The following is a 27,798-nucleotide window of genomic DNA, read 5'->3' as shown; positions in this document are numbered from 1 at the left end:
ATACAAAATCACACTACGGTAGACTGGAACTATTATTTTAATACATGAAAAAACTGACACTCAGGGATGTTAAGTGACTTGCCCAATATCAAACAGTCTGTAGGTGACCTGGCTAGATTTGAAACTAGCACTGTTTGCAGTGCTTCAAAGTCTGTTTTTCAAAAAATACAATTGACCCTTGACCAACACAGGTTTGAATTGTGTGGGCCCACTTATATGAGGATTTTTAAAAATATATATATTTTTATTGATTTTAGAGAGGAAGGGAGAGTGAGAGAGAGAGATAGAAATACCAATGATGAGAGAGAATCATTAATCGGCTGCCTCCTGCATGCCCCCTGCTGGGGATTGAGCCCACAACCCAGGCATGTGCCCTTGACCGGAATTGAACTTGGGACCTTTCAGTTCACAGGCCAAAGCTCAATCCACTGAGCCAAACCGGCTAGGGTGAGGATTTTTTTCTGATAAATATGTATAGTACTGTAAATTTCTTTTCCTATGATTTTCTTAATAACATTTCCTTTTCTCTAGCTTCCTTTGTTGTAAGAATACAGTACATATTACATGTTTAGTATGTGTTAATCAACTGTTGATGCTATTAGTAATGCTTCAGGTAAACAAGCTATTTAGTAGTTAAGTTTTTGGAGAGTCAAAAGTTATACTCAGATTTTCAACTGCTTTAGTGGCGATGGTTGGGGGAGAGGCACCCCTAACTACCATGTTGCTTCAATTCTGAAAATTATTACTCAAATATATAACATTCCTTGGGTACCTCACGGAGATGTTCCATCAGTTCTTTTTCTTCTCTCATTTGTTCCATTTTCCTCCGAATTGTAAACTGCGGGTCTATAGATTCCAAATTTCTCTGAGGTCTTAGAAACACTATAAAAGAAAGGAAAAAAAAGCCTTTATGGAGTGTGTCTAGAGTAGATTGCCATAACACTATTCATATTTAAATTAAGCAAATGGTTTCTTTATTTATCCCAAATAATTCATTCACCACTCATAGAAATAATGGTAAAAATGTGACACCACATGAAAGCATGATTCAAATATTCTAAAAAAGATTATAATTTAAAATTATACTGGGTTGTGTGGACTAACAAAAGCTGTATTTTTTGGTGGCAATAAACTGAATCCAGGGAAGAGCTTGGCTCATCCTCAGAGCCGGTCCATCTCACCTCTCTGAAAGACTTCCTTCCTCTCTTATTTTCCCAGTGCTTTCATTTTAAGTTTTCATTTACATTACACTCGAGGTTTCAGTCTTTTCATTAAACTCAGAGAATCGGTTTCACATAAGAAGTCTCTAGAATTGCTTTACATATTTAAAATAGCACAGGTTAATGTTTTTTTGGCTAAAATTTTTCATAAGCTTGGGTTAAGAACTAAGTGATGATACACAGGATTACATGTTTGAGTGTGGAGTGGAAAATTCTGCCTTCTAGCATGTCACTGACCCTTGCTTATATATGTAGAATATTTTGTACCCTCTGTATTAGTCTTTCAAGGATGTTATCCTTGTGAGGTTTAGACCGGTGGTACGTGAGGTCCAAAAGGTTGGCGACCACTGGTTTAGAGCATACCTTTTTTCTGCAGCCAGAGGCTTAACTCCTTTCAGAGGGAACACCACTGTTAGTTGCGATACTTGGAGGTTGTAATTTTAAGGACCTGAAGCCAACGATAATCTCTTAACTGCCTCTAATCTTGCTAACTTTTCTAAAAGGAATCTATGGTCATCTCTAAAGAGCTAACTTTTTGGATACGCTGTCACTGGCATGATAGAAGGCAGAATTTTTGTACTCCACACTCAAACATGTAATCCTGTGTATCATCACTTAGTTCTTAACTCAAGCTTATGAAAAATTTTAGCCAACAAATCATTAACCTGTGTTATTTTAAATATGTAAAGCAATTCTAGAGATTTCTTATGTGAAACCCATTCTCTGAGTTTTATTATGGCACAAAACCCAGAGGAGATTTAAACTTGAACTTTTTTTCTCCCTTGAGATTTTTATCCTATTAAGACCGTCACCTTTCCAAGCACACAGAGGGAGCAAAGAGCTGGTAAGAGCCATATTTAGCTCCCATTAGACTATGTATGTGTGTTTGGGGAGAAGGGTAGTGGAGCTCTTTAGGAAATTTTGGGCAGAGAACTCCAACTTTAAAAATCAATACAAGGTAGAAGGCTGCATTGGCATGATACAATTCTAGTAATCTCATCCACAATAATGTAAATAATGTAGAATAAAAAGGTTATGCAACTATTATTCTATTTTGACAAGCATTTCCTATGAGCCACTTTAAGAGTTATTCCAACTTATTCTTTTTTTTAGGTTGAATATTGTTTACAAATATACTTCAAATAAAAAAACTAAAAACTCAAGTCCATTCCATAAAATCAATTATTCCACGCTCACCCAACAGTGCCATTTTAATCTCAATTTGTATCTTTGGACCAAACCATCTTATAAATGACTTTCATTGTACTTCACATGTCTCAGTATTTTCTTTGTAAATCAGTTCTAGAATTTTTGAATCAGCATTTTAATGCTCTGTGAAAGACCGAAAGTTTGACACATCTTAATAAACCCCTGATTTAGAGTTATGGAGAAAGGGGGTGATCTAATGTACATAATGTCTTCTGGAACCTCAGAGAGGAGTCAGCATGGGGCTGAACCTCTGCCTCAAGCCATCCAAGGAAGTCACAGGCAAAAAGATCCCAAAACATGCCACCAAAAGGCTGTCACCAAGGCCCAGGAAAACCAAACCCCACTGGAAGGGAGAGCAATTATTTCAAAAACAAAGGCAAGACCGGAAAAGGAAGACGGCAGAGTAATCCAGCAGGGAGAAATGAGAAGTTCACAGAGCAAAGGGAAACGAAGGAAAGTCTGACGAAATAGGAAGCATAGAAGAAATTGTAAATGCATTAAGCTTGTCCGCACACCATACAGGGCCCAACAAAAATTTTTCCATTTAAACACAGCAACCACAAGGGATATATACTAAAATGTAAAATCTAGAAATAATCCACACCCAAAGAAAAGAAGTCAACCAAATTTACCCAAAAAAGTCAAGGAATATAGACAGAATTGAGCAATATACAAACTAGCCAGCAAGGGGAGCCCCAACACTGTTTTAAAAAATCTAATGTTTGAAGGATTTTCCTTTGCCTTTTTTCCTGGGGGCAATGTTATCTAATACTGCATGTTTAATATTTTCAGTATGTTTTTATTGGCAGATTTCATTCAGAATACAAAACTACCAGGAAGTTAAATTAACCATAAGCTTTTGTTTAACAGCACACAATTCAAGTCTACACCTTGTTGGAGCACTATGTGAGATAAAAGATATGCAATAGTGTCTAGGTTTTAATTTCTTGGCATCGCTTTTCATCTTAAATTCAAAATACAAAATGCATGCTTGGGTATTTGTCTCTATGATGTCAATTAATCACAAAGTGTTAAAATACATTTGAACTGTGGTTTTTTAAGTGAACATTTCAAATGTACATAAAATTATTGCAAACCATAACTATACAACTACTATTAGTTTTTGAAATGGATTAATTACTGTGGGGTAGATGAAAATTTAAAATAAAGTCTTTAGGCTAATAATAAATCTACAAAGCACTTAAGTGCGTGCTTATTTTGCTGGGCTTCTTAGGAGAGAATAATTTGAATTGGGACCATTATGATAGCTCTGACTATATTACTTACAGTTTTTATTCTTTCATGTCATATTTACTTATGTCTCTCTCACAGTACACATCATTTTCTCTCTTACTGTATAGATCTGTTTCTCTCCATTAAAAAGGAAGCACTCTGACTTTGTAACTTGCACAAAGAGTCCTCAATGAACAGCTGTAGAATGAATGTAAATATGATAGACAGGAGCCCCGGGCATGGCCCATCTCTATCTCTATCTAGCAATGTGACTGGACAAGTCACCTCATCTTTCTGGTTTTAGTTGGCTCATCTGTAATGATAGACATTCTACTGTTACATAAGATGTCTAAACCTTTTCCAGCTTGAAAACAACAACAAAAAGTCCTTCAGTTTCAGATATCACTCTTAAGGAAATACCAAATCACACATAAATCTTTCATCCTAGGCTTTATCTCCTTTAAACAACATCAGATCCACAAATAGCCACGTTTTCTGAAAAAACAAAAATGTCTCCCCCTTTCTTTTTTAAGTAAAAGAACAGTTTTCAAGAAAGTTTCCATTTAGCCCTCCTTAACTTCCAGAATTTAAAACAGAATAATATGAGGGACTTTTGTTTTGTTTTGTTGTGCAACCATACTTATTTTCAGTTAAAAAATTTAGAAATATATGAAATAATAAAATTCCTTTAATAACTAACCTGCCAAGATATACATATCATTACAAATAAGACAACTGGAAAAGCATTTACAGTTGAATTTTGACCAGAAATCACAGCAAATGTTTTAAATACATATTTTCTATGTATTACATATATAACACACTTAGAATTTAAAAAGTATTATTGCCCTGGCCGGTGTGGCTCAATTGGTTGGAGTATCATCCCATACACCAAAAGGTCATGGGTTCGATTCTCAGTCAGGGCACATACCCAGGTTGAGGGTTCGTTCCCCAGTCAGGGTATGTATGGGAGGCAAATATCGAGGTTTCTCTCTCTCTTCCTTCCCCTCTCCCTAAAATCAATTTTTAAAAATTAAAAAAGAAATAATAAAAAACTATTATTGGGAAATATATCTTCCTATTGTGTTTGCATTGTGTTGATATCTCACATCTCACTTCTCTTCCCTGTAAATCATACTCTCCATTTCATTTGACATTACTTTTACCACTATGTATGTATCTTGAAGTAAAATGTTTAAAATATGAACTAATAGAGACTCAACTATGTGGTATGTAACTCTAAATAAATTATATTTATTTTATTTTCATCTCTTAAGCTATTTAAAATATTTAATGACATAAATATATCAACTAGATGTCCTCAATTTTCATTTGTACATTTATTCTCAGGCCAAGTTACCATTCTTAAATATTATATAGATAAACTTACACTAAAAAAAGTAGAAGGTATTAAAAATCAAAATGTGCAAGTAATTTTCAAAAAAAAAAAAAAAAAACAACCAAAAAAATGAGAAGACAAGTGAATTCTCTTCATTTTTAGAAATTTCTCAATGTTAACTTTATTTTCAGCATGCCAACCTAGGATCAGCCATGGCACATCGCAACTACCTTAAAAATCTCATACAGGCCTGGCTGGCTCAGTGGCTGAGCATCAACCTATGAACCAGGAGGTAACGATTAGATTCCTAGTCAGGGCACATGCCCGGATTGCAGGCTCACTCCTCAGTGAGGGGTGTGCAGGAGGCAGTCAATTGATGATTCTCTCTCATCATTGATGTTTCTATCTCTCTCCCCCTCTCCCTTCCTCACTGAAATCAATAAAAATATATTTTTAAAAATCTCATATAGTAAGCACAGACAATGAAAGACCAAAGTCTAAAAGCATTTCATTCAGATGTGGGAGCAAGCAGAGATAATCCAAATGTGCAAACCCCGGATTTTTGTAAACAAGCAAACAAGCCAAAAAACTCGAGCAGAAAAATAGAGAAGAAATTATTGTAAAGCTCTGTCCAAATTCAGAATATTCAAAATAATTAAAAGACGTTTGACAAACTGCTGGAGAACAATACACATGCACTTTTCTGGACTTCCCTTTCCAGGTTTATTCAATAACTCTTTCATCGGGCATGCAAGTGAATATAGCTCTATCTTTAGCTGCACAGAAATTAGTGCTCAATATATTAATTGGCTTATTAATAAGCACATTGAAGAAAAGGTACAAAGCCACCTACCATTGTCACTGTCTCCTTCAGATGGAACACTGTAGCTAGAGTTGTCCCATGTTTGTGCCTGTGTAAGTGTGTTGAAGGAGATAGGAGGAAGAGTGAGGGCTGGGTCTGCAGGAGAGCGAGAGAGCCAGTCCACATATAGTTGCACAAGGACCAGGAAAAACCAAAGGGGCAGCAGCATTCCACAAATGGCACAAGGATTATATGGAAATGAAGTGAATTTCATATTATGGGATTTAATTTCAAATGTACAATATAGGAAAATAATGAAAGATGGTGTATGGAATAAAAAGAATGATAAAAACTGAGTGTTAGTACTTATCAATCATATACTTCACATGCAGTTAATATCATTAATCTTAATACTTCCACAAGCCCACAGACTTCGAGTACTAATGAATCATGTCAGCAGAAAAAAAGAGTACCCACAGATTATAGATAAAAAGCAAAAGATCCTTTTCAGAGACCTTCTAAATAACTAACAATCTTAGCAAATATGATTCACACAAAAAAATTTGGTTACATAGTACAAAATATGGGTAGCTGTATCTATTATTTAACAACAAAACTATTATAGAATCAGTGTTTATTATTGTGAAATTTTTTCACGAGGCAATATAAAATTTCTCTTTAAAGACACCTAAGTCTACTGGCATGCTTTATTGATAGGTGAATCTAGCCAACTCTTTGTTCAACACTTGACATACACACATCTAAATACTGTCTTCAACATTTGTTCATATAAAAACAATTCTGGGTACTAGTAGAGTCTCTTTAACAACAAATCTCATTAACCAATAAATGTCATTCAACTTCAAGCATTCTGAGTTGGTTATTTTTGAAATGATAACATCTTTCTTTGCACTAAATATGCATATAGTAATTATATGTTTATGAAATAGTTAAATGAACTATAACTAGAAGATGTTATGCAATTATAAGGCAGGGCCAGTAAAATAAGTGGACACGGTTCTAGGAATAAATATTTAATTATATGCGGCTGTCTTTCTTCGGAGGAAAACACAGGAGAGAGAAAAATGTTCTTTGAAGTAAACTACTAATCTACTTTAGAAATATAAGTTCTTACTCCAACTTGCTGATTTGATCAGTCTGTTTTTATTTATAACACAGAAATCACATAAATCCATATACTGAACTTTAAGATAAAAATCATTTGGCTTTTAAAAGTCCCAAAGATACTCAATCAAAAAAAAAATTTCTATCTTTTTAAATTATATCATGTTCAATTAAGATTACTGTATATATTATTTTCTAGAAAATATGAAAAGTACACACTGTAATATTTTAATATTATTAAATAAAATGAAAAAAATCCCAATACATAATTCCAGTTTTATAAAGTTCCAAAATCCACTTGATGTTCTGAAGATAAATCAGCTTTATTTACAGCAACCAAACTCCACCGAGCTTTCAACAACTAGAACAATTTCCACATTAGTTAGTCTGCATTATAGAAGGGTTGCAATTGGAGAGGACATTGTCTTTGTTTTCTGCTATTCAAAATAAATACCCCTTTTATTTTTCACGACTACAAAGAATTTGAAATGGTTTAACAGTAAAGTACAATGTTGATAACCTGAGTTTTGATTCCATACAAGGAAATAAAAAAGTCACTGAGACAATTTTACAACTAAATTGCAATATTCAAAAGAATATTATTTTTTAAAGATCTATTCAACTTTGATTTAATCAATTAGAAAATATTTATTTTATGATTGTATAAAACTGCTTTGTAAGGATTAGGGGAAAGTCTGTAGCCTAATATGAGGTCCTCAGTGTGTGGCGATCACTCAAGGCACGGATGACATATACCCTGAGTGACCGCCATTCCTCTTAGCACACACTGAGACCATGAAAATGGATGCTGGCCCAGATCTCAGTTCCAAAAATGAGGAGGCTATTCATTTGAACTTATTTTGTAATTAAAAAAAAACACTTTTCTATAAAATGCCTACTAACAACCTTTACCACATCCAAGCATTTTCTCAAATAGCTTTGTCTTACAGCCCATTCAAAATGCCAGGGAAACCATTACACCTGGCCACAGGGTGACCATCAATCAACTTGCTTCCAAAACAAAATCCTTTATAAAAGAATTATCTTTGTTTTCTTTACGGGTAGCCTTTTTCAAAATATACACATGTGTAACTTCAATTGTTGCCAAAATGCTTTACTGAAAAATCCAATGATATCTGAGTTTTTTACTAGCTTTTGCTTAAAAGTGCCTGAGTTATTTTCTAGTATTTAGTTAAAAGCATTAGTAGTGAGCATATGCAAAAGACCTAAGAATCAAAAATATGAAAACAAAGAGGGACCTAAAAGAAGGTAGAAAGTGCCAGAATTTTAAATACGTGGAGAAATCAGAGGAACCAAATTTTTCTATACATAATCCTTCTTTTTAAAATCAACATTCAGTCTGCACATTGCTATAATTTACATTTGTGAATACACTAATAAGAAATTAGAAGAAAGTAGGTAATATAAGCAAAAAGGCTCTTTAAAAAAGACTCCTGGCCAGTTATATGAGCCTTGAAATGATCTATCACCCTGTTATACAAGTAAATACACAGACCCTATACCAGTGATGGCGAACCTTTTGAGCTCGGCGTGCCAGCATTTTGAAAAACCCTAACTTAACTCTGGTGCCATGTCACATATACAAATTTTTTGATATTTGCAACCATAGTAAAACAAAGACTTATATTTTTGGTATTTATTTTATATATGTAAATGCCATTTAACAAAGAAAAATCAACCAAAAAAATGAGTTCGCCTGTCACCTCTGACACGCGTGTCATAGGTTTGCCATCACTGCCCTACACCAAGGCTCAGAATACCAATGAGGGATGTCTCAGAAAGGAAGTCACCCTCACAGAAACCTTTCTTTAACTTATCAGGAACCACTGGGGCAAAGGGCTAGCTATTTCATCTTCCCTGGGTTAAAAAAACTCAATCAAGCCCAGCTGGTGTGGCTTGGCGGTTGAGTGTCGACCTATGAACCAGGAAGTCATGGTTTGATTCCTGGTCAGGGCACATGCCCAGTTTGTGGGCTTGATCCCCAGTGTGTGTGTGTTTGTGTGGCAGGGGGTGGGGGGGGAAGGGAGGGGGCGGGGGCACCAATCAGTGATTCTCTCTCATCATTGATATTTCTATCTCTTTCTCCCTCCCTTCCTCCCTAAAATCAATACAAATAAATTTTTTTAAAAACTCAATAGAATATTTCTTTCCCACTTATATGTCCCATCACCTTTTTCCTCTTCGCTGATATCAGTAATAGATCTCTATTACTATTAATAACTGAATCACTAAAAACAAGGTTCCAAATCTGGCCTTCCCAAGCTGTAGCCAGGTTCTGACACCAGGACTGAAACTCACCAGAGTTGACAAGGCTGTGTACATTTAGAAGGCTAAAGAGAAACCACTGAGTTGTTTACAAGTTTAAGAACGTTGAGGCTTTAGTTTACCTGATCGAGGCTTCAGGCCAAACGGAGCTGTACTGCTGGTGGTAGGAGAGATTGCAGGGGAGTTTTCTCTAATCTGTGTTGTTACAAGGAAAGGAAATTTTGTAAAAAACTGAAGTAGAACTATGCATGTTTCTCTATGCTCAAGGATTTTAATAAAACCACAACCTTTTGAATTTGCTGCTGTGTGAAGTCCCTGACTAAATAATATGAAAATCAATGCAAATGCTTTGAGTGGCATAATCAACAGAAGGTTTTTTTGGGGGGGAACCATTCAATTTTTTATTTGATCATTATAAAAATACTATAGGCCCGGTGCACAGATTCATGCACTGGTGGGGTCCCTTAGCCTGGCCTGCACCCTCTCACAATCCAGGACCCTTCAGGGGATGTCGGACTGGTGGTTTCAGCCCTATCCCCACAGGCTAGCTGAAACCAGCAGTCCAACATCCCCTGAGGGATGTAGTAGTGTGCTAAGAGGCAAGCGCTACTACTCCTGCTCATCCTGGCCTGCTGTGCCTACCACCGGTAGCGCTGCTGCAGAGGTGGGAGAGGCTCACACCACTGCAGCTGTGCTCACCAGCTGCGAGCCCGGAGTCTGGAGCCCATCAGCTGAGCAGTGCTCCCACTGTGGGAGCGCACTGACCACTAGGGGACAGCTCCTGCATTGAGCGTCTGCCCCTGGTGGTCAGTGTGTGTCATAGCGACCGGTCAAACTGTTGACTGGTCAAACAGTTGACCAGTCGCTTAGGGTTTTATATAGAGAGATTTTACAATCATGTGAAACTGGCAATCCTTTTCTGCCCCAGAATGGATGTGTTCACGGGCATGCATGCACACACACAGGCACACACTCACATCCACCTCACAGAGAGCACATCTGATAAAGACTCATAACACTGAACACACCTCTCATCTACAGCAGCGGTGGGGAACCTTTATTCCGCCAAGAGCCATTGGGATATTTACAACAGTATTCACTAATGTAATTCACTTAATATAAATTTATGTTGTTATAAAAAAAGTTCCAAGATTTATTGAATTTTGAGCCCTGCTTGTGGTTGCCTTGGCAGGGCAAAACCAAATGATTTCCCAGGCTGTCCTTATATGGCCCTTGGGCCAGATGTCCCCCATCCCTATCTACAGGCAAACCACTCACCGAATCACTGATGGAAAACTAGACATTCTATATGTTGCCTATTTGAACTATTTTCATTTTTTTTCTATAAAGATGTTCCCATGTTAGTTTTCAAAATATATCTTATAAAATTAATCTTTATTTATGGATAGGGCCAGTTAAGGCTCTGAAAGCTAATGAGATAGATTCCCATATAGAATCTGCAATACAATTAATTCATTAATCATGACAGTCTTAGACTATATGTTTCTATAAAAGGTATTCCAATTCAGGCTTCAAAGAATACATCAGCTTTTATTAATCTTCAAGAAACTTACCTTATTTGGGGAATACTCGCTCCCATTACTCTGTGATGTTAGATTATTTTGCACCTTAAAGAAAAACAAAAATGCATGGTATGTTTTATTAGACTATAAAATTATGGAGGCAAGAACTATGTCTCTCTTACTTCCATCATATCCCTGGCACATAGGCACTCAATGATTATATACTGAATTAATTAATTCGTGTGTTAAGTACTAAGTAGGTTTTACTTACATTTTCTAAAAACATGCAGCTATATTCACAGAAAAATACATCTAAGGTATCACATAAAGTAAGCAAAAGAATTTGCCAGAGCAAAGACGCCAGCCCAAACCACCTGTGAAGGTCAGCCACCTGGAGGCTTCCACCCCCATCTTAACTACAGGTTTTTAGAAATGGTTCAAGGCAGTAGTTCCCAAATACACAGAATCTCATTGGGAGCTTTTCATACTGCCTGGATGCCAAATTACCTGGGGAACTCTTATGCTGTCAATTCAACATCAGTTTGCTTTCACAACAAAAGCTTACTTTACTCAGATCTACCTTCTTTATATGGTAATCAAAAACCCCATTGATGCACCTCAATAAAAAATTCGGTGATGGCTATTATCAATATCTTCATAGAGACTACACCAAATTAGTATACATTTAAGATATCTTTTCCTAGTCCTTTGTTGAGGAGTGCTATTAAAAAATATTCCCAACTTTGACAAATACAAGAATAAAACATATTTTTAGAATAAATCATCATTAATTTCCCTACCCAATTAAGTGGATTTATTAGAATTGCTCAAAGTAACTTCGGGTTTGATTCTCTCCATAAGCAACTCTTTCCTCTAATTTTTCCTATTGTTCCACCCCCCAATTCAATATTATTTCTGTATATAAGAATGTTATTTGCAATTCTTTCTGAATGGATGTCAATGCTATCCAAACAAGATATGGACAATTTTCTAAAGTATATTCATGGTGAGATATGATGTGCTGTCAATTATAAACCACTTCATAATCTTAGCCTCACCTATCTAACTGGCACCACCCACTCCTCATTGTCCTGAATCCACCATGGCTATGCTGTCTCTTTCAGCACAGCCTCCTGGGACCAAATTCAAACCCAACTGCTCCCCAGATCTAGGTTACTTCCTTCTCCTTAAACTCTATCCCTTCCCCCATCTCCCAGACCACCTAGAACACTGAGGATTACAAATCATCTCATAGTCTTCTCTAAATTGTGTCAATATACAAGGCTTCTTTCCTCCACAATTTGTTTTCCCTCCACAATTTTTAACGTGCCTTCAAGTGAGGGCAACTTCATATCCTTCATATAGAAGTCCTTGACAACAAAAACAAGGCTGAATCCAGCACAAGTACTCAACAAATACTAATTCATTCAAGATTATGCTAAAGATATTGCTTTATTCCTGAATGAGATGGAAGAGAGAATATAAAAATAGCCAACTCATGAATGAAGATCACATTTAAGTTCTGCACAATCATTAGCACTAGCTAATCCACTAATTTCTTTTTTTTTCCCCTCCTCTTTGTGACTTCCATTTTCCATCAGAGCCAGCTAATACACCTTGCCGTTTTTAAAATCATGGAGATATGTCTGTCACAAACACAGAATTGCCCTAGAAAGGGAAGAAAATTAACAATTTCTTATACCAAACGAATCCTCATCCAACCAAAAACAATGTAAATTAACACAAACAATGTAAATCAGAGGTGGAGTGGAGATAATTTTTTTCTAGAGGTTTTGTGTATTCCTGGTAACTCCTAAAATCAAGTACAGAGGGGGGCCTCTATGTTACTTGAGTCAACAGTGGGTTTGCAGCAGGATACTAACATGGTCTCCAAATACCTTTTCACTGACTGCCCATTGGTTACAAAGATAAAATAGAACAGAAATTATACAGTGAAGTCACCTCGACTGGGCGATCAAATTAGCATCACCACTGAGGCCCAGATGGACACAGTGTGCCCCCAAATGCGATACCATCAGAACACAACATCTCCTAAAAATGTAGAAACTTAATCTAATCATGAAGAAATATAAGGGACCTTTGTTCCTCAAAATAAGGGGCATCCTATAAAAAAAAAAAAAAAAAGAGGAAGGCTATATTCTTCAAAATGTCAAGGTCATAAAAATCAAAGAAAGATTTTGGAAATGTTCCAGAATAAGGAAAACTATAGATACCTGACAACTATCTGCCTCTAGACCAGCCGTGGGCAAACTATGGCCTGCGGGCCAGATCCGGCCCGTTTGAAATGAATAAAACTAAAAAAAAAAAAGACCGTACCCTTTTATGTAATGATGTTTACTTTGAATTTATATTAGTTCACACAAACACTCCATCCATGCTTTTGTTCCGGCCCTCCGGTCCAGTTTAAGAACCCATTGTGGCACTCGAGTCAAAAAGTTTGCCCACCCCCTGCTCCAGACTGAATACTACACTGGAGGAGGGAAAATCCACTATGAATGACATTAGATCAGCCTAAATATTTGGAATATGGATGGTAGATTAACACTTATCTAAAGTTGATAACTGTAGTTATTATATAAGACAAAATCCCTATTCTTAGAAAACATACACTGAAATGTTTAGCAATAAGGGACTATGACGTATACAACTTACCCTCAAATTTTCAAAAAAAGAGCAATGTATGTGAAGACAGAAACAGAGAATAAATAAGACTGCAAATGTGGTAAAATGTTAACCACAGGTAAATCTGGGTAAAAGGCTGTAAGTTTTTGTAACCTTTTGTAGAATCTGTAATTTCTCCCCAAACTTTAATAAGGTTACAGTATTTCCAAATAAGCAGCTAGAAAGAAAGAAAGAAAGAAAGAAAGAAAGAAAGAAAGAAAGAAAGAAGGAGGGAGGGAGGGAGGGAGGGAGGGGGAGAGACAGAGAGAGAGAGAGAGAGAGAGAGAGAGAGAGAGAGAGAGAGAAAGAGAGAAAGAAAGAAAGAAAGAAAGAAAGAAAGAAAGAAAGAAAAAGAAAGAAAGAAAGAAAGAAAGAAAGAAAGAAAGAAAGAAGAAAGAAAGAAAGAAAGAAAGAAAGAAAGAAAGAAAGGAAGGAAGGAAGAAAGAAAGAAGAAAGAAAGAAAGAGGGGCCTTAGTCAGGTAGCTCAGCTAGTTGGATTGTCATTCACCAAAAAGGTTGCAGGTTGGATCTCAGTCGGGGCATACGGGAGACAACCAATCCATGTTTCTCTCTCTCTCTCTCTCTCTCTCTCTCTCTCTCTCTCTTCCTCTCTCTCTAAAATCAATAAAAACATCCTTGGATGAGGCTTAAAACAAACACACACACACACACACACACACACACACACACACTGGGCAGCATGTCTCGAAAGGAGCTTGATGAAATGGGCCCAGGGCAGCTTCAAATGAAAGATTTCCTGACGCTGCACTATTGGGTAATTCTATGAGCCTCCACTCAAGGAGAAGGTGATGCAGTGATTCTGTCTAAGGACCACACCAGGAACAATATACAGTAGTGGAGTAACAGTACCAGCTACCATTTAGGTGTCCTGGGCTGTGAAACAATCCCAATTTACAGAAAATGAAGGTGAAGACTAGAGAAGTTACACATAGTCGCCCCTAGTCAGCAAATCTTTGATATGTAACTGAAACAATATAATTCTAAGTCACCATGCTTAACAATGAAACCATAGGCTCTGGCTCTGGGAACATAGCTGTTTCAACCGCAGTTCTCTTCCCCCTTATTGAACACAGATCCTTAGCTAGTTAAGAGTGTGAAAGTGCTTTATTACAGTACCTGTTCAGACATTTCAGGGGACATGAATCAGTTTGTACCACAATTAGCCATCCTAAACCCATTCACTGAAAAGGGATGAAATAGGTTGTAACCTGTTTCACTCTCGAGGCACCTCTCTCAACTGTTTCTACCTCTCTAGGACTGTTTCTTTGATACCTTCTAGGCCAGTGGTTCTCAACCTTCTGGCCCTTTAAATACAGTTCCTCATGTTGTGACCCAACCATAAAATTATTTTTGTTGCTACTTCATAACTGTAATGTTGCTACTGTTATGAATCGTAATATAAATATCTGATATGCAGGATGGTCTTAGGCGACCCCTGTGAAAGGGTCGTTCGACTGCCAAAGGGGTCACAACCCACAGGTTGAGAACCGCTGTTCTAGGCTCATCTATAGCTTTCTGTCAAAACTGCTTTATTCAACAACCCAATTTCACCCAATGTAACTTTACTCTTACTCTGTCTGCAAACATCCCTACCACTTTCGCTTTGCTATGTTCTTTTTTTTTATCGTTTAAAGTATTACAGATAGTAGTACATATGTCTCCTCCGCCCCCCCCCCCCCCGCCAATTGACCTTCCCCCAGCCTCCCCTACCCCCAGCACATGCCCTCACCCGCCCCCCCCGCCACAAGGTCTTGTGTCCATTGGTTATGCTATGTTCTTTTAATCCTCCTAGGACCTAGGCATTTCCCAAATCATTTTCTTGTTTTTCAAGTCCATTCTAGTTAATTTGCATCTGGCCAGTTCATAGGTTTCATTAGTGGCTCTAAAATCTACATTGACTGGTCCTACCTCCAGTTTCTGACACACAGCAGGCTCCCTATGGATCTTAGTTGCTGTCGCCTGACTGAGCAAGAGTGACACACACAAAAATTTAGAGAATTTCATGGAAATCTTATCTCTAATGGAAGGTGAAGTATAATAGATAAACAGGAAAACTGAAGAGGGTAAAAAAAATTTGAAAACCAGATCTTGAACTAGTCTGCCTTAGGAATGTTCTGCCCCAGGATCAATCTTCACAGAAGGTGGCAGCCACCATTCTGTGCAGAACATTGCATGCAGCTCTGCTGAACCCAAGAGCAGCCTTACCTCACACACCGGAGATGGCTCCAGCTGCATTTGACCGCTGTAGGTATGAGGAGGGGAAAAAGATATAAAGTGGAATTTAAAGCACACATACTTCAATGTAAAAAGAGAAAACATTGAGTTTAAAAAGTTCAACATACTTTAGTGCAGAATCTTGTAATTCTAAGGCTTCTGCTGATTCCTTTGGATAAAAGTTTACCACATTTTTCTCTGTTATATCGGTGCTTAATCTAAAGAGTAGGGGGGAAAAGATGTTAGCAATTTATTAGTATTTTAATAAATCCTACTGCTTTTGGTCATATTTAGTTTAAAATTTTAATATATTAAAAAATTATGTTTACCATTAGGACTAAGTAATGAAAGGCTTATAGTAAAAATTTCAAACTACATGGTATGTTCCAATCATGTGCCAAATTTAATATAATTTTCTGACTGCTCTTTGTCAAAATTCAACTTATTCGCAATATACCAGTAATTTCTGATAGTCATAATATTCATAGGTAGTACACAATAAATTTTATTCCAGAATTTGATTAAGTTACAGAAGCAAGTAAAGTTGCTAAGGATACTGTACTATGGTATATATACCAAGGGCCCTTAGTTTTAAAAGGAAGATCTCTCTGATCTACACTAATACCCTCATTAAAAATAAAAGAATTCATAAGCAATTTGATATGCATTTTTATTTTTGAAAAGGTCTTAGTTTCTGAATTTCTGCAATTTTAAAACCAGAAATTTCTGTAAGTTATATAAAACTTACAAAGCTGTCTTAAAAGGTAGGAACAAGTTCATAGTATAGATGCCCATTAAAAATACTATAAAATCAACAATCAGAAGTCCTTAAGAGAAGAAATCAAGATAAAGGCAAAATAGGATAATAACTTACAAAAGTCTCAATCTATGAAATACGAACTAAAGAAAAAAATGCAATATAAAGTTTTTGTTACTAATATTCAGTCCCAAGCAGCTAGAAATAAATGACCTCTTGAAGTGTCCTCTTTTAATCTAGATCACAGAAGCATTATTATAAAGTTAGAATTATCTTTATAATTATTTCAGGATGAACAATAAAGATCTAAAACAGCCAAAGTAGTGAATTATTTGAGGGAGGAAATGAAATCCATGTAACACTTTACAACATAATATCCTATCTAAGAAAAGACAAAAAGGGTAATTGACCGTACCTTCGCTACGCTTCTCATTGGCTAATCAGGGCGATATGCAAATTAGCCGCCAACAAAGATGGCGGCTAATTTGCATACCGCAGGCAGATCCCGCTGCAGGGCCCTGCCTGGGACTGGGGCAGCGCAATCCCCAGCTGCTGGCCGCCCCAGCGCAAGATCCAGGCCTGCCGTGGGCTGGGTGGAGCGGGCGGGGTGGGCGGCAGCGTGATCCTGAGCCGCCACCCTCCCTACGACAGGGAGAGGCTGGCAGCGGGCCCCTGCCCCCCCCACGAGGGTAGGAGCCCTGGACTCAGGCAACTCCTCAAAAGTGACACTGGAGCTGCGAGCCCCAGGTGCACAGCCAGGAGACCCGAACCTGCCTACTGGAGCATCAGGCTTATGCTTATTGGAACTAGGCACCAATACATTAGAGAAGTTATTTTAAAACAAACAACAAAGAAGAAAATAGGTGTCGACCCCAGAACTATGTCCCCACAGGGAGTGGGTGACAGCCAAGAGGAGCGCAGGGCTGACACGCTGCGGGCGGCGAGGACGAACACGGAGCTGAGGGAAGCAGCCGGTGCAAAGGCCCGGATGTCTGACTCCATTTACCTGAAATGCCGGGAGCTGGAAGCGCACGGGCACAGGAAGCGACCAGTGCTTTCCAGGGGGGTTTGAGGGGCTGGGGCCTAAGGGAGAAATGATTTTAGAGGAAGCGCAGCAGCTTGCGGGTGCAGGAGGCCTGGCTTCCAGGTCCAAAATCAGAAAAACAGCTCAGAAAGGAAACCTGAAGAAAGCCCTGGAAGTACCCAAAGGAAAGAAAGGTCTGGGCGTCTCCACACAGCAAGACGGGAGGCTCTGGAAGCGCAAAGGAGCATCAGGAAAGCAGCGAGCACAGGGGAGGGCGGGAGACTCAGCTGTGAGGCGGGCCGGGGGGTCTGAGGAAGTGGAGGCCCAGGGCCAGGACCAGGACGGCTCCTCAGAGACCAGAAGTGACTGGCAAGTCCGGGACGAAAAGGAGGACAGCGGGGCACCCGCCAGCAGTTGTGCCTGCGGTTTGCGGGAAGGAGACAGAGCCGCGCAGTGGCCCCGTCTCCTGGGGGCGCTCCAGCGGCGCGAGCTTAGGCTAGGACAACACAAGCTAGCACCCCAGGCTTTAAGGCCTCACTGGTGCTTGAGCTATTCTTTTCAGCCAAGTTGGGCTCCTGGGGCGCGGGGCCGGGCGCGGAGCCCGCCCAGCATCGAAGGCACTCCTGGGCGACCCTTCCTGCTCGCAGCAGAGCCCGAGGAGTCTGCGAGCGTCCTACCAGCCTTCCAAAGTGTAATAAAGTGCATTTCCGGTGAGGAGAAGCCCGGGCCGGGGTGCGCGGGCGCGGACAGGCGCCGGGCCCTCCAAGGGCTGGTGGCTTCAGGCCCAGGCTGCGCGCCAGGCCACTCGGAGTGCTCGGAACCGGTGCGAGCCAATGCGCCTAAGGCTGGGTTCGCGCTCTCCCGGCCAGTGCGGAGCTGCAGGTGCGGCCCGCCCCCACGTCCTCGGCGCCCGGGGTCACGCTCGTACCGCGCGGCTACCGGCCTCCAGCCTGGCTCCCGCCTGGGGTCGGGGCGGCGCCAAGCACAGGCGGAGGCCAGAGGAAGAACCCCAAACCCTTAGCCGGACTGGCCTTGGGCCCTGGAGGGAAGGAGGCCGAAGGGCCAGGAGAGCCTGAGAAGAGGGAAATCCCAGGAGGAGGCACCTGGAAAGTGCAGTGAATTGCAGGAGAGGGTGGAACAGCCACACACTGGCAAACCCTGCCCGCCCCGGGTCAGTGACGCGGGCCCCAAGTGCTCCTGAGCTTTGCCTTGCATCGCGGGGTCATGCTGCCCGAGGGCCGGGAAATCAAGGGCCACCCCAACCTGTGAGGTTTCGCACAAAGGTGGGGAGGCCAGGTTCGGGTGGGTTTGTCAGGCCCAGAGAGCGAAGGCGCTCTCTGCGCTGGGATGGTGGCCAAGGGGCCCTCCGGAGACATGTGGTGACTGAACCCAAGCCAGGCCGGAGTCCTGCTCGCACTGAGAGGCAAGTAACTGGGCACCGCGCCCCAAATGCATGGGGAGCACCAGCGGCCTCCTCTCTCCTGCCCTGGAAGGTGGGAGGCCTGGCGGGATTCACAGGTAAAACACAGACACTGATGGGTCCCAGACCCTTTTTCTTTGCGAGCGCGCGCGCGCGCGCGCACACACACACACACACACACACACACTCCCCCCCCCCCCCCATCATTCTCTGAGGCTAAGGTTCCTGAGCCCAGATCCAAGGACTGCAAAGGGAACAATTCTCCTGGTGAGAACATGCAGTTGACAAACAGCGCCTCCTGGGGTGGGGAAAGCAGAGTGCCCCGGAGCAGCGCCGGCTCCCAGCTACCGCGGGGGCAGGTGGCCACCACGGCTCCCTGCTGGCCCCAATAGCTGGGCGGCGGCCCCTGCGTGTCCGGTGCACCTAGGCCTCGCTGACCTCGTGACCCCCAGAGCACGAATGCCTCCTGGTCCTAATTGTCTCTCCCCCCTCCACACACACACACATGCATCTGCAAAGGCGGGAACAAGGCCCAGGCGGCCGTGTCCACGCCCTTGCTGGCGAAAGTCACACTCCAAGTGGCCGGCTGAGTGAGGGGCAGTGGACACACATGCAACTCACTCACTCTCTCCCTGGAAAATCCAGGGCGCACCTGGCTCCTGCAATGTGCAGAATTAGAAATCAAACCGTTTATTGTCTCCTAACTTTTCTCTGGTTTCTTTGGTCACTCACTGTGGCTGCCCCCACTGTTCTGAGTGGGCCCTGGGGGCTCCTCAGCCAGACCACAAATCCCCAAATCAAACACTCGCTTTCAGAAAGCCGGGCTTCTCTCAACGCACCCGGCAACCTAAAAAGTTGCCCCTCCGTGAAAAGCTCGGGCACCGAGCTGGGAAAGGACAGCTGGTGCGTGGCGGGGTCCCTGGGACCCGAAAAGGTGCAGAAAAAAAACAATTTTTTTTAACACATTTCAATTTTAAGAAGTAAAAACAAAACCAAGAAAGAAAAACTACGCTCTCGGAGCCTGAACATCCACAGGGACCTCAGCGAGATCCTGAGCCGCCGCCCACCCCAGCGCGGGATCTGGGCCTGCCATCTGCGACCGGGGGAGATGGGGCAGACACCGCGGGATTGGGCGTGCCATCTGCCACCAGGGGAACGGGCCTAAGCCAGCAGGTGGTTATCTCCCGAGGGGTCCCAGACTGTTGAGAGGGCACAGGTTGGACTGAGGGACCCGCCCCCCCCCCCCCCCCCCCCCCCCGCCAGTGCACAAATTTTTGTGCACAGGGCTTCTAGTAATTTTAAAATATCACCCATAAAGATGCAAATCAACTATCACTTGGAAGATTGCTCCTACAATTAGGCAAACACTCCCCATTCCCACTTGCTCAACATCCTTGGCAACTCATTGCCTCAGACATTTCCAAGCTGGACAGGAAGAATTTCACAATTCTCAGTTCATCCCACTTCTCATGAAGGATGGCAAAATTGAGGTCCAGAAAGGAATCTACTCCCTCTCTCCAGGTCACTTGGATCTTACTCCTGGGTTCCAGTCTCATATTCCCATGCCACTGCTATTTCCACCTAAATAGACTGCTCTTTTTTGCTTTGGGCTCATATATTAATCAATCTAGAACTTGTAATAAAATTTCATTGGGAGAGTGATACAAGGTGTAAAAGGTAGACGTATGAAAACAGTATAAAGTGTGAGCCCAGTGTGGCCTTCTCTGTCACGTCCTGTCTTCAAGGCTCTGTCCTGGGCTCACATTCCCTTCCCATCCATTTCCTGCCCTTGAGAACCTCATCCTCTTACACGGTTTCTGTTACTTCAGTACCTTGTGAAAATGACTTTCCAATCTAACTCTCAAAGTCCCAGAACTAAATATCTAGCAGCTGAATGTACATCGCCACATCGCTGCCTTGGGTATTATTCAGCACATCGTAAGCTGACCTCAACATCCTCTTCAAACCTGCTGTCCCTCCTGATTCCCCATCTCAGAAATGCCAGGGGTTCAGCTCTAAAACATCTTGGACCGTTCCCTCCCAGCCTTCTCACCATCCACTTCATGTAATCATCAAAGAACTACAATAGTACTTACCACTGACTAAGTATAATATATACAAGTATTAAAAGTATTTAGAAACACCTGCAGAAAAATCTTCATCATAATATACTTCCAGTTTTAATTTTTTCTTAGCTTCTTACACATTTGAAACCTAATTCTATTCATATTATTGGGATCAAACTTTAAGCATTTTATATACTTTTTTAAAATTAGCATTACATAATGAGCATTCTAATATTGGAAACTTTAATAAACATTTTATTGGATACATAATATCCCACCTTATTAATAACTAAAATATATTTCATCTTTTCCAAATATTTGCTATTAAAATACCTCCCTCCTCACAATCTTTGCTCATATCCTTTAGCCCCTTAGGATAAATTTTTAGAATTCTTTTAAATAAATGGTTTCTATATTTTTTAAACCACAACTACATACTAGTAGGATGCCTTCTGGAATGGTTTTGCCAATTTACCTTCCCACTAGTAGTTTATATATTACTTCAAGTCCTCACAACCCTAAAAAGTAAGTACTTGTAACACAACACACACACACACACACACACACACACACACACACACACACACACACACACAGGCTCTTTTGTCCGTTTCCTACCTTCTAATTACCTTGGTTTAGGATACGAAACTCAGCTCTCTAAAGAGCATGCCTTGATCAGGCACTTAATAAAAAGCTAGGCCTGAAACAATGATTAGAAAGAATTAACAACATGAATAATCATATTTTTTATCCATCATTATCTTCCCTGCACATAATAAAATAAAGTCTCAGTTCCGCAACAGCATTCAAAGCCAACCTCTGCCCCACTCCAAATGTCCCCCTGGTGATTCTCAGTGCTGGCTGTACATCAGAGGCACCAGCATTACTTTTATAAAGTGGAAATGGCCAGAACCCAAACTCACAAGTAATGTCAAGGGTGTCTCTTTTGAAAGTTCCACAAGTGATACTGAAGCATGGCCAGGGTGGAGATCATCTTACCTGCCTGAGATTTTTAAAACTTGTTCCTTTCTTTTTTACCTCTGTAACTTTGCCCAAGCTTTTAATTCAATCCAGAATTTGCTTTCTCCTTGAAATTGCTAGTTACTAAAGGTTAATATCCAAACCTTTAGGAAGGCTGGTCTAGCCAGCTCCCTTTTTACATCTGGGGTCAAGTGACACTCTATCAATTTTTAAACAAGTTAATCAGTTACATTTACAATAACTACTCAAGGCAATCTCCATCTACTATAGTTTAAGTTCATCTTTATATCCCCCAAGGTGCACACTGTAGATCTTCCTATGCTCTAAGCACTCAATTAATGTCTGCAGAATCAAAATGCTTTTCAATCAACAGCTAAAGATTTTCAGTCATACTCAATCTGACCCATCACTATTTTTTCAGGGCCTGACAACATTGGTGGTGTACACTCACTAATCACCTTTTCCTAAGTTCCCAGAACCTAGCTGAAATCAGCGTGGTGTGATTTCCATATTCACCACATTACAAAACCACATCATTTTCATATTTAAATTCCCAGGACCCCTGAAGAGTTTACCAGGAATAGGCTTTGGATCTATTTCTCTAATGATAAGGTAGTTATTACCTGATACCATGTATATTGTCTTACTGAAAAATATTTTGTCAATAGGAATTTCATTATCCTTAACTAAAATCTAATGCATGTAGTAGTTATTGACAATGGCTAATCTAATTTAAAAATCATCTTGTAGCTCAGCCGGGTGTAGCTCAGTGGTAGAGCATCGACCTAGGAACCAAGAGGTCACCAGTTCAATTCCCGGTCAAGGCATATGCCCAGGTTGCAGGCTCGATCCCCAGTGGGGGGTGTGCAGGAGGCAGCCAATCAATGATTCTCTCTCATCATTGATGGTTCTATCTCTCTCTCCCTCTCCCTTCCTCTCTGAAATCAATAAAAATGTATTTTAAAAAAACTTCAAAAAAAATCACCTTGTAACCCAAATCTTTAGAAATATATTATTTAATTAACATATATTTGCCATGATCAAATAAATATGGTAGTACTACTTGGCATAATGATTCTTCCCTTTTTGGGAAATCTCCCTTGTAGTTCTATAAACAGGAATTACCATATTTCTGTTTTCTCTCTCTTTTTTTTTAATCCTCACCCGAGGATATTTTTCCATTAATTTTTAGAGAGTCAAGAGAGAAGGAAAGACAAAGAAATATCGATGTGAGAGAAACACATTGATTGTTTGCCTCCTGCAGGAGCCCTGACCAGGGCCAGTGGTGGGGAGGAGCCTCCAACTGAGGTATGTGCCCTTGACTGGAATCGAACCTGGGACCCTTTGGTCCACAGGCTGATGCTCTACCCACTGAGCCAAACCAGCTAGGGCCATATTTCTGTTTTCTAATTATTATACCAAAGATTCCCATATGAATTTCAGGAAGAGTGAATAAATTTCACTGAAGGGTGGAGAAAGGGGGAACTGGTTTCAATCCCTATAGAAGTTTGACTCTTATTTATGGATCTTGGGAAAGCAATCACTTAGAATGACTTCTTTATTAGTGGTTAGACAGAGCCCATACTGTGTATATAACTATCTTTATAAAGTGAGATAATGTGTTCCATGAATTAGTATGTATTATTTGCACATGATGCCTGGGCCAAAGAAAGACATGCATACCTGTTGGGATCCTGCAGCAAATCTACTGCTTCTCTCAGCTGTTCAATCATTGCTGTAGTCATTTCCTGGTCTTTAGATGAACTTGTTCAGCATCATGAAACCAGGCATGAGAATGAAAACCATCACAGAATATGAATATCATCTAAGTTCTTAAGAGCAAAATTACAAAAATCCATCTAACATATAAAAACTGATTTTGACCTGGATCTCTGTGACCTTTGGCAAAATAATATTTCTGTGCCTCAGTTTTGTCCTCTGTGAAATGGGGAACAACAAATAGAACTTAATAGGATTGTTGTAAAGGTGAAATGGGGTACCTGTAAAGGTGAAGTGAGGTATTTAGGATAGTGCCTGGCATGTGGTATTTAATAAATACTAACTATTACAATTATTAAACTTAGGATCAGGGCACTAGATTTTTCTCAGATCTTAAAACTGAAGAGCCTGGATAAAGAAAGGGGACCAGGGCTACTTTAGGTCCAGCTGTCAGCTCCTTCATACAAATGGAAGGAAGCTAGATTCTTCACTTTAGAAGTCCTATCTATTTCTCTGAATCACACATTCCTACCTCTAGTCTCAAATCTGATAAAACTTGGGGCCAAGGAAAAGGTATGACCTTGCACTGTATTGCCCTAACACTGCGACAATAAGCATTAGACAGAGGAAAACTGACTACTTCTTATCAATATCTTTGGGTAAGAAAATCAGCTACCCAAAGAAAAGCAGACCAGAATTCTTATCATGACAGGGCTTCCATTCTGCTTAAACCATGCAATTTACAGGATAGTGGCTCATAACTAGGCCCTCGGTACTCACATTCCCTCGGGTTGCCAGTGTATATCCTCTTCTATCCGTAACAGTTCTTCACAGTCTTCTGCCCCATCCTGTGGAAAGAACACATGGGTTTTCTGATAGCCACTGGCCATCAACAGTCAACAGTCAAACCCTGACCAAGCCCATGTTCATAGCAATACTATTCACAATAGGCAAAATATGAAAACAACCCAAGTGTCCCTCAATGAATGAATGAATAAACAAAGTGTGGTCAATACATACAATGGAATATCATTCAACCTTAAAAAGGAAAGAAATCCGAGACCTGCTACAAAGCAGAGGAATCTTCAGGACATTGTGCTAAGTGAAATAAGTCAGTCACAAAAAACATACTATATGATCCCACTTTTATGAGGTACCTAGAATAGTCAAATTTATAAAGATAGAAAGTAGAATGGCAATTGCGAGTGGCTTGGGAAGGGGAAGGTTTGGGGAGGTAGTATTTAATGGGTGAAGTGTTTCAGTTTTACAAGATGAAAAGAGTTCTAGAGATGGATGGTGGTGATGGCTGCACAATAACATGAATGTGTTTAACGTCACTGAATTTTACACTTAAAAAATGTCTAGGATGATAAGTTTATGTTATATTTATTTTACCATAATTAAAGATAAAATTTTAAAAAAGAAAACCTAGAATAGAACCACAATACTTGTTAACTTACTGTCAAAAATTTAAAACATAATTCCTTACTGCTGTCTTAGCACCTCCTGATGTCCAAAGATTCTTCTGTTGGGCTTGTCAGTCACATGAGAAAGCATTCTGGCATTTGTAAGAGGAGAAAGGTGTGTGTGTGTTTCGGAAAAAATAATGTATAAAATACTTAACAACAGAAAATGCCTCAAATGACATCTAATAGGCTTCATATATGCAATATCCAGATTTCACTGAAATTCCTGTCCCCCACCTCCCTGATTATTTTCTTAAAGAAACATTGGTGGGAGTATTGGAAAGGTGTGTCCCACTGTTGGAACTTCCAGATGCTTCTTTTTACTTTCTTCTCTGACACAGAGAAATGCTACTTTTGCTCAGCCAACAGCTAGAACAGAAGCCACCCTGAATGAGTGTATGTTTCTCTGACAAGGAAGGAACAACAACCAAAAGGACTGTTTCCTGCTTCAAGGTTCTGACACGTCGTTAACTCAGGCCCAGCCAATTCTCCAGATGTGTCACTGAGAACGAGTCTTCTTCCAAAGAGGTGGCTTGCCACCTGATGCCAGTCTCTGGCTTGAAAAATACTCAGACATTTTCTATATTGACTATACTTTTAGTGCATAATAAAGTCAGCATATAAATTATTGTGCCACACTATCCAAATGACAGTGAAATTCATGGGAGAAAATACACTACCATACATGACCAAGAAAACATGTTCATATCTTTTCTTGTTGGGCTCCAACTACAAGAGCCATGGGTATTTCCTTCTAATTTTAAGTTTCATAATAAAAAGTAGCCAATAGTATGAAATATTGGTTTTCCTTGTAGTATGCAAAATAGGTCTTACTGGGTTTCTTTTGCTAAGTTAGACAGTTACATAGTTGATCTTAATTATTTGCAAATTCCATATTTATAAATTTGCCTACTCAATAAAATTTACTTGTAACCCTGAAATCAATACTCATGGTGCTCTAGAGTTATTCGCAGGCATGCTGAGAACTGTGAAAAATCCTGAGTTCCCGACATGCACAGTTCCAGCTGACAATGAGCAAGGAAACCCTCCACCTTCTTGTTTCAGGTGTCATAGTGTAAACAAGTGTCCTTTAGAGTATAGTTAGTGCAACATTTTCACATTTTTGTGCTTTTTTGGGGTGGTTTTGCTGTATACAATGCTCCCAAGCAAGGTGCTGAAGTGTGGTCTAATGTTCCTAAGCACAAGAAGGCTGTGATGTCCCTTAACAGAGAAAACATGTTAGACAAACTTAATTTAGCCATGAGTTGGTGGTGTGAGCTGCAAGTTCAATGTTAATTAATCAACAAAACATATTAAATAAAGTGTTTTTAAATAGAAACACACATAAATACAATAAAATCCATTAAACACAATAAGCAAGGTTATGTATTGAACATTTGACAGGGAACCTAAACCTGTATTTATACTTTGGAGCAATGGCTCAGTATTTGATAATTCAGTGTTTGAGGTGACTTTATACAACAAAGCTACCGAGAATAATGAGGATCAACTGAGTTACAAAAACAAAAGATGCTAATTCAGTGAAGGAGAGAAAACAGGGTTATATAAAACACAACTCTGGCTCCTCAAGGACTGAGTGGTCAGCACATTGTTGGATGTCATGTACACTCTCACAGGTTTTTAAAGGGATGCAAGTCAAGGCTGAAAGAGGGCTGGTTTTCAATGTATGACTTTTCATTGTAGATTTAGTTTTATTTTACTAGTAGTAGTTCTTTGCTCAAGTTTCCAAGAGAAGCCTCTTGTAGGAGCGGACATTTGCAGAATAGGTTTCTACATCCCTATTTACTCCGGGCCTAGACTCTACCCTCAGGGTCCATTCTGTAGAGCAGCCATTTCCACAAAGGAAAGCCCTTTGCTTCCTAAAATCTCTGAATCTAGGGAAATTTGCTTTTGTGAAACAAAATGCTTTATTTTACTAACTGCTTTGATTGTTTTCCTTCAGGGTTTCCATTTTTACTTTAGATTTTCAACTTAAGATAAACTCTTCATAAAATAAAGATGAAAGCCCACTTTTCCATATTTTATGACAGGCTTATTCCAGAACTAATAGATAGGGGTCAAATCTGGGAGAACCTTGTGAAAACTACTGGCCTCAGAGCAATATCGTTAGATTTGCACTGTAGGAGAATGGCTGGCGGCAGAACAAGTGTGTGCACACACGCATGTGCATGCAGGGGGCACGACGTTGAGTGAGAAGTTTGAGTAGGTGGGACTCTTGCAGTCATCAGAATTAGAAATGATAAAACTTAACTAAAGCAATGTCAATAGAGGTAGAGGGCACAAATGAGGCAGTGGCTGTGAGATATTTTGAAACAAGAATTGATGGATTAGATATAAAGAGTTAAGTATTTCTGTGTTTCATCCTTCTACAGGCATACCTCGTTTCATTGCATGTCACTGTATTGAACTTTGCAGATATTGGATTTTTTTTTTTTATAAATCGAAGGTAAGACTCTCCACTAGGAAAAAGATTATGACATACTGAAGGCTCAGATGATGGTTACAACTTTTTAGCAATAATGTATTTTTAAATTAATGTGTATACATTTTTTTCAAAACAATGCAAACTTAATAGACTACAGTATAGGGTAAACATACTTTTTATATGCACTAGAAAACCACAAAATTCATGTGACTCACTTTATTGAATTATTTGCTTTATTGCAGTGATCTGGAACCAAACCCAAAAT

The 27,798-nt window shown here is 39.9% G+C and overlaps 1 protein-coding gene across 3 annotated transcripts in view; it reads right to left on the bottom strand.

Moving 5' to 3' along the window:
• The window catches only part of LRCH1 (leucine rich repeats and calponin homology domain containing 1), a 237,921-nt gene that overhangs the window by 26,652 nt on the left and 183,471 nt on the right, over positions 1–27,798 (bottom strand). For 2 of the 3 annotated variants that reach the window (XM_070409153.1, XM_070409156.1), the window contains exons 10-17: positions 24,402–24,469; positions 23,586–23,666; positions 15,783–15,872; positions 15,646–15,682; positions 10,789–10,842; positions 9,337–9,409; positions 5,855–5,959; positions 773–882 (exon numbers count right to left, since the gene is read on the bottom strand). In XM_070409153.1, coding sequence (XP_070265254.1) covers positions 773–882; positions 5,855–5,959; positions 9,337–9,409; positions 10,789–10,842; positions 15,646–15,682; positions 15,783–15,872; positions 23,586–23,666; positions 24,402–24,469 — 618 coding nt within the window. The remainder of the gene's footprint in view (positions 1–772; positions 883–5,854; positions 5,960–9,336; positions 9,410–10,788; positions 10,843–15,645; positions 15,683–15,782; positions 15,873–23,585; positions 23,667–24,401; positions 24,470–27,798) is intronic. The other variant, XM_070409155.1, reaches the window with a different exon arrangement.

The sequence above is a fragment of the Myotis yumanensis genome, unplaced genomic scaffold (genome assembly GCF_028538775.1).
Source record: "Myotis yumanensis isolate MYYU_CA2020_CCGP unplaced genomic scaffold, mMyoYum1.0.hap1 SCAF_3, whole genome shotgun sequence".
NCBI lineage: Eukaryota > Metazoa > Chordata > Mammalia > Chiroptera > Vespertilionidae > Myotis > Myotis yumanensis.
The sequence above is the reverse complement of the archived record's forward strand: the minus strand, read 5'-3'. Positions and strand labels throughout refer to the sequence as shown.